The sequence below is a fragment of the Phodopus roborovskii genome, unplaced genomic scaffold, assembly GCF_943737965.1.
Source record: "Phodopus roborovskii unplaced genomic scaffold, PHOROB, whole genome shotgun sequence".
Classification (NCBI taxonomy): domain Eukaryota; kingdom Metazoa; phylum Chordata; class Mammalia; order Rodentia; family Cricetidae; genus Phodopus; species Phodopus roborovskii.
Window position 1 is genome coordinate 4,530,117 of NW_026126514.1, and position 7,784 is coordinate 4,537,900.

At 47.7% G+C, this 7,784-nt stretch overlaps 1 protein-coding gene across 13 annotated transcripts in view; it reads left to right on the plus strand.

Moving 5' to 3' along the window:
• The window catches only part of Npas3 (neuronal PAS domain protein 3), an 809,049-nt gene extending 801,586 nt beyond the window's left edge, over window positions 1-7,463 (plus strand). For 9 of the 13 annotated variants that reach the window (XM_051195837.1, XM_051195838.1, XM_051195844.1 and 6 more), the window contains 3 exons: window positions 129-276; window positions 3,543-3,667; window positions 5,160-7,463. In XM_051195837.1, the coding sequence (XP_051051794.1) occupies window positions 129-276; window positions 3,543-3,667; window positions 5,160-6,523 (1,637 nt within the window). In that variant the 3' untranslated portion in view covers window positions 6,524-7,463. The remainder of the gene's footprint in view (window positions 1-128; window positions 277-3,542; window positions 3,668-5,159) is intronic. The other 4 variants (XM_051195839.1, XM_051195842.1, XM_051195843.1 and 1 more) reach the window with 1 other exon arrangement.
• Window positions 7,464-7,784: the final 321 nt, after the last annotated feature.

Here is a 7,784-nt window from a genome sequence, read left to right on the forward strand (position 1 = left end):
TTGGGCATACACAGGACTCCCCTGGATTCGGTTTGAGGTTGGGTAGAGATGAAAATCAATCCTGTGACAATCTTAATACTATACCTTCTGCTTTCTCGTCCCTCCCCCCCCCCTTTACTCTACCCCAGTGCTGAATAAGGGTCAGTGTGTGACGAAGTACTATCGCTGGATGCAGAAGAATGGAGGCTACATCTGGATACAATCTAGTGCCACCATAGCTATTAATGCCAAGAACGCGAACGAGAAGAATATCATCTGGGTGAATTATCTCCTTAGGTATCCTTTCTGTTTCATTTCTCCCCCGGTTATGAACTGCACACTGCAGTTAATAGCTGACACATCATTATGCCGTCTGCTCTAGGGACATGGGTACTCGGCTTTTCTTCCTCCCAAATTCAAAGAAATGGGAGAAGATCACAGCCCAGTAAATCTTGGGTTGTCAGCCTTTGGGGAGCTCTGGAGAAACTGGCCTACTTTCCTGGTCCATGTACCACCCTTTGCCTGCAGCTGCAGTCTAGATAGAAAGCATCCCCTTTCTCCTCCACACCTTTGCCTCTGCACTTCTCTCCCTGGCAAAGTAAGCAGGGGAGCCAGCAGGGAGGGATAGCATGCTATCCCCTCAGCCTCCATAGGGTTTTGTTCTCTGGGCACTCACATTTTGGTAAGCAAAATGAAGGACTTTGCCAGAATAGTGACAATCTCATTGTAAATAATGATGATGACGATGACAGTAATAATAACACTAATAATAAAAACAATCTTTTTGCCTGCCACTCTAAGCTCTTAGACAAGTTTTATGTGTGTCCATGGCAATCCAAATTCAGCTGCTTCCTAAATGCCAGTGTGAGGTACCCTTTCTCTCTCTTTCCCTCTGTCTGTCCCGCTTTGGGATTCCAGCAACCTGGGTGGTTTGAGTTTGAGGATAAGCCTTCTGGAAAATTTGCTACAACAGTCCTGTCACAAAGCTATCGCAATGTGTGGCATGGCTCCCGCCCACCACCATCATTCTAGTCTTTGGCCTCTGTTGTCCTAAAGGCACCAAGCAGGAGTAGGAAAGCTTCCAGTAGAGCTAATGAATGGAAGTTGGTGCCCTTTGGCTGATAATTTCGACAAAGACTACCTGAGTCCCATTTTTCTTAGAGACAGCCAAATGGAGATGAGATGTTAACCAGCATGGCTCATCAGTGTTTCCCACACTTTGGCCTTTGACTGGAGGCATGAATGTGTTTGCTTCCCACAGCATATCAATCAGACACTAATGATTATTGCTCTGGAGAGGGCCTTAATGGATCCCACTTACAAGAGTTTTCATTTATCTACTTTTCTTTTTCCTTTTTTGACCTCCTCTGCTCTATATTAATTCTCTCTAAAGGTAAAAGTGTGTGTGTGTGTGTGTGTTTAGTGTGGCTTTCTCCAAGGCTTGATAATCGTGAGGACCACCCCCTGTGGTTGTGATATCGCCATGGGGTTTGTGAGATCAAGAGGTCCTTTTAAGTCATTCCATGAAACAGTCACTACTTCTACCACAGAAAGCCATGAAAGTTCCTGTGACATACAGAAAATAGAACAAGAACCCCCCACACACACATGCTCCTATGCTAGGCAAAAGTGGTGGTGTCACTATGAAGAAATAAACCCTGGTAAATATTCCTAAAGGCTAGACAGTGTCTGTCTACCATATTAATGCACTGAAGAGCTCTGGGGTCATCTATATGTTTGGTATTCACAGCCTGTGGGGTTTATTTACCTGTTATTATCTATTTCCTTGGCAATGTTGCTTATTTTATTTATTTATTGGTTACTGTTCACTTCAGACTACTGCACTAGCCACATGACTTCCCACTGCCTGAAATGGCAGAAGTAGCAAGGAACAGAAGACATTGGATCAACTCCATTACTCTAGCCTGGAGTTGAACAGTACCAGCCCACAAGCACTTGGCTATTCTATCTCATCAGATTCCATACAGATAGGAAGAAAGACATTTGGGCAGGAAAGGCCAGCCTTCAGGCTTCAGAGCCTTGGTCTCATGTGTGGTAGGTCTTTCACAGATGACCTGAAGACCTACCCTGTGATCACTCATAACTGACAGTGAATTGGAGACCAGTCATCATGGAGCCCCCATGGCACCCCGACTACAGGAAACTGATTCCAGTATGCTGAGACAAAAGCCAGTTCTCAAGCCAGCCACTCTTAGGTGCCATTCTGTAGGCTGGAGACCTAGTATCAAAATCATTCCTTGGCACAAAAAAAAAAAATCTAAAACTCTAAATTGGCTTTTCTTTCCCACCTTCTTAGTCAAAAAAGGGCTTATTCTCTCCCAAGTAATACTCCACTTCTGGGCCCTGTCCAGGCTCACCTTCAACTGTTCACTGCCCTCGTTCTTCTGCCCATTCCCTGGCAGCATTACTAGAATTCTAGATTCAGAGACTGCAAAGCGCAAGACTGCCTTCTACCATTAGTCTCATCTGATTATCTAGAGAACACTGTTGCTGCTAAAGCTAATTCATGCTAAGGAATAAATGCCTGCTAATCCATCCCAATGAATCAACCCTCCCAGGGACATTTGCAGTCTTAGAGTGAACTAAAACAGTGACTTCTTCATATGAGGGATTCAGAAGCACATGAGTCCATGTTGTCACTGCCTTGGCCCGCCATGTACAAGACAGAAGAGGCATTTCCCACTTGGAGGCAAGATGTTTTCCTTGTGCCTTGAGATTACAGAAAGTCTCAACTGATCTTAAATTTGGCAGCCTGGGATCAGCTTTTCCAGGAGACCTGCTAGCTCAAACTGACCGACCATTTCATTTCCAGAAGATGCTCATTTCTAAATTAAAAACAGAACAAACACTAAGCACATTTGTGTACATGGGTTCAGCTCCAGTCTGTTAGGACCTCTCTCACACTGGGCCTCTCCCACTGCAATCAGATTCCCAGCTAACAAGCCACAGGTGTACGCCACATGAGCAGATGAAACTGTGATTGTAATGGGTGTGCTGACAGTTCAGGAGCCGCGCATCCCAAGATGCACCTGTGCATATGACAGATCGTTAGGCACCGAGGGCCTGCCACGACCCCACCCTACCCCCACCCCCACTCCAATAGCTTTGGAACCATCCGAATGGCTGAGAAGTTGCATCCAGGGGCCAAGGCAAGAGTACTGGAGCAATGAACTCATTAGTAGCCGGAGAGAAGGTCGGACACACCAGGTGGTGTGGGAATGAATCGCTGAGATTTCCTCTCATTGGCCCAGCCCCCAGGTGTTATGCCAGGAGGAGCATGTCAAGCTGCACAGTTCTCTGGCCCCCGGTGGTACCTGATTATTTAAAAGCTTTTTAGTGGCTTTCGTGCAGCATTTGGAGTATTCAATCACTGTGGCAGGGCACACCTGTACAAGCCTAGCTTCTGTGAAAAGTCCCATGAGGAGCTGAGAAGTAACTTCCTATTCAGTCCTCTAAACTCCTTCAACTCTGGAAGTTTGGGGCAGAGAAGTTCAGGAAATGATGAATGCCTGCCCTCCTGATGGGTGTCTTCTTTCCCACAGTAACCCTGAGTACAAAGACACGCCCATGGACATTGCACAGCTCCCACATTTGCCAGAGAAAACTTCAGAATCCTCTGAGACATCCGACTCTGAATCAGACTCTAAAGATACCTCAGGTATAACAGGTATTTACTTCTCCATGCTTTATAGCCAAGGCTTGCTGGTCCAAACACAGGGGTGGGTGGCAACCAGAGGGCCACAGTCAGAGGCCTAGCAACTGCCCAACTCGTATAACAAGATGTAACTAGGAAATTGTTCCTGATTAATAATCTCAAACACACCAATGTTTATATCTATATTATGTATAAATACATATGTGCATATATATGTCATGGCATATATGTGTATATGCAGTTTACATAAACATACAGGACAGATTAATCACTTAATGTTAGCCTTCCCACCCTTAATCATCCTGTGGCTCCACAGCTAGAAGCAGGCAGGAGGAATAGCTCTGCCAGGCCCAGGATGGTCAAGGTTCAATCCCTACCAAGCTGGGATAGAGCCTCTAAAATAGGGTATAAGTCCATGAGCTTGAGGTTTTTTATCTGTTTTTTTTTTCCACTGCTCTATACTATCCATAAACAATGGGCAGAAGTTTCTCTGAAACCTTACCCCAGTAAACAACTTTCATCATAATACAATACTAATACAGTAAAATACTTTTCTCAGATGCCAATCTGTTACTTTTTTTTTTTTTTTTTTTTCTGGAGTATTTATAACAAGTCCATGAAGGCCAGAGCATGTACAGGATTCACCCAAGGTTCTAATCCAGTCTGCTACCCACACTGCTGTGGCAGACCCATGGAAATCAACATCCCTTCTGAGTTTCCCGAGGCTGTGACTGTGGGAAAATGTGCTCTCCCTCAAATGAGGAAAGCAGATCCCTCCATCAGCCTCCCCTCACTAGAGTACCAGAACTCCAGTGCTGCGGACAAGGAATGTCTGTATTCCAGACACAGCTTAGGATGTGGGGGCGCACTTTGTGGTGGAGCTTGTTTTCTGGGTCCCTAAAATGTGTTGAAGTTTTGTCATAGCCCCACCCTTCCCCAGCTGAAGTCCTAGAATTTTCTGCCTCCTGTTTATATAGTAGTTAACAAAACCCCTTACTATCATGAGCTTGTAGCTGAAGAGAGACATAAATAAAAAGACAGGGGAGTCAAATAATCAATGATAGCATGGTGGCAGGGAGGGGGTGGGGGGAACCACAGACACAGAGTGTAGTTTTCAATAATGAATAGATGATCATCAATGGAAAGCACAAACCTCTCTAAGTCACCTGACACTCACTGTCCTGTCTTCATGTCCCTAAACCCTATTCCAAGTTAATCTGACTCCCTGGGTGTGTCCACAGGACTTCCCACACTTGACTGTGTCTAACAATCACCTGTTCACAAGCAGTATCTGACCTGGGGGGTGGGGCTTTGTTTGTGGAAGGCCTACCGGAAGGGGCAGGTAGTGCTGGCCTATGGCCCGCCCCTTCCGCTAAACTTCAGCCAAACCTGGCCTTTCTCATTAGGTGGGCACCATGGGCTCGACCCTAAATTCTGCTGCCCCACTAACACGATGCCTCCTCTCTCCCCTCCTGCCCCTCTGCCACCTGCGGGCCTCCCGCAGAGGACAACGAGAACTCCAAGTCCGACGAGAAGGGCAATCAGTCCGAGAACAGCGAAGATCCAGAACCTGACCGCAAGAAGTCAGGCAGTGCGTGTGATAACGACATGAACTGCAACGACGACGGCCACAGCTCCAGCAACCCGGACAGCCGCGACAGCGACGACAGCTTCGAGCATTCAGACTTTGAGCACCCCAAGGCGGCCGAGGATGGCTTCAGCTCACTCGGCCCCATGCAGATCAAAGTGGAGCGCTACGTAGAGAGCGAGGCAGACCTGCGGCTGCAGCCCTGCGAGTCGCTCACGTCGGACAGTGCCAAGGACTCGGACAGCGCGGGCGAGGCAGGCGCACAGGCGTCCAGCAAGCACCAGAAGCGCAAGCGGCGGCGGAAAAGGCAGAAGGGTGGCAGCGCCAGTCGCCGGCGCCTGTCCAGCGCGTCCAGCCCGGGCCTGGACGCCGGCCTGGTGGAGCCGCCGCGATTGCTGTCATCACCGCACAACGCCTCGGTGCTCAAGATCAAGACAGAGATTGCGGAGCCCATCAACTTCGACAACGACAGCAGCATCTGGAACTACCCGCCCAACCGGGAGATCTCCAGGAATGAGTCCCCGTACAGCATGACCAAACCCCCCAACTCTGAGCACTTCCCATCCCCGCAGGGCCAGGGTAGCGGTGGCGGTGGTGGTGGTGGTGGTGGCGGCGGCGGCGGCGGGGGAGCACTGCACGTGGCCATCCCCGACTCGGTCCTCACCCCACCAGGCGCCGATGGCACCGCCAGCCGCAAGACTCAGTTCAGCGGCTCGGCTCCAGTGGCCTCCGACCCGCTGTCGCCCCCACTCTCGGCATCCCCGCGAGACAAGCACCCCGGGGGCGGGGCAGGGGGCGGCGGGGGTGGCCCTGGTGCGTCCAACTCCTTGCTGTACACTGGGGACCTGGAGGCCCTGCAGAGGTTACAAGCAGGCAACGTCGTGCTTCCGCTTGTGCACCGGGTAACAGGGACCCTGGCGGCCACCAGCACGGCTGCACAGAGGGTCTACACCACTGGCACCATCCGCTATGCTCCTGCTGAGGTGACCCTGGCCATGCAGGGCAACCTGCTACCCAACGCGCATGCTGTTAACTTCGTAGATGTTAACAGCCCCGGCTTCGGCCTTGACCCCAAGACGCCAATGGAGATGCTCTACCACCACGTGCACCGGCTCAATATGTCAGGACCATTTGGCAGTGCTGTGAGCGCAGCCAGCCTCACACAGATGCCGGGTGGCAATGTGTTCACCACGGCTGAGGGACTCTTCTCCACGCTGCCCTTCCCGGTCTACAGCAATGGCATCCATGCGGCACAGACTCTGGAGCGCAAAGAAGACTGAGTGGGCGCCCCACTTGGAGGCATCATAGGCATTTTTTGTTTAGACCTTTCATTCTAGCACTTTGAATTGGAGCAGGTCAGCGTCTTCTCGCAACACGGCGGCCCCCTTCCATCCCTCTCTTTCTTTCATTGGACTTATTCTTTCTTGTAAAGACATGTTTATTTTTTTGCCTTCAGAGGGTCAGAGGACCGGTTGCCTGCCATTTTGTCTTCTAAGATATGTGTTGGGTTGTTTGGCTTTCCCTTGCATCTTTACTAAGATGTCGTTAATGTGTATATGCCTCTGCCATAGAATACTCAGTCTTGTGGTCAAGAGATTTCTCAAGTGACAACCATTGGGTTTTTCTTCCTAAAGATCTTGATATGATCAAGATGAAAAGAGACAAGCATAAATGATTGTGCCCTGTTTGACTAAGTCAAATGAAATGGGATGGGTGTTTTTAGTTTTCCTGTCCCTAATTCCTTCGAAAATAGGGGAATAGTATTTTAGAATTTTATGCAGAGTTTAATTCTTTTTATGATTAAGATTTTAAGATTTTCTTACTTGCACATAAAAATAATTTGGGTTCTTAAACTTAATTTCTGGCCTGTGACTAGAATGTTTAAAAAAAAAAAAGTTGAACTAAGTGGTAATTACTGAAACATTAACTTAATTTCTAAAACCATGGTGCTATCATTTATTAATCTGTAATGTCTTCATTCAAAATGCAGCTCCCGGGCTGGGTTTTGGAAAAGAAACTGTGTCCTGTCCTGGTCCAGAGCCCCATTGCTACAGTCTCCTTGGTTAGTTTAAGACAAAGCCCTCATTAACATTTGCTGCAGGACTTAAATTTACCTCCCAACTAACAAACATAGCCTCGCTTTCGAATTAGTGGGTCAGTAAAGCCCTATTAAAAGGGGGCTTTTGGACAACTCGGACTGATTTGAGGAGCTGTTTAAGTAAGTACATACTGCCTTTTGTTGAGCTTTTCTTTTTTTATCCTTACTCAGTCTAGCTGAGTCTGATTTTACAACTTCAGTAACACTTCAGAGTAAAAGAAGGAAAAGGAGGACTATTTAACATGGTTTTTTGTTTGTTTGTTTGAGATTTTGTTTGTTTGTTTTCATTTCTTGCTAAGAAAAAAACAGGTCATATTGGGGGCTGATTTGGTGGAATTTATTTCCCTTTGGTTCTTATTTCTGAGTTGAAACCAAGAAGTTTTTAAAACTAAAAAAAGAAAAAAGAAAAGAAAAAAATGGGTTAATGAGCTTCAGACAGAAAA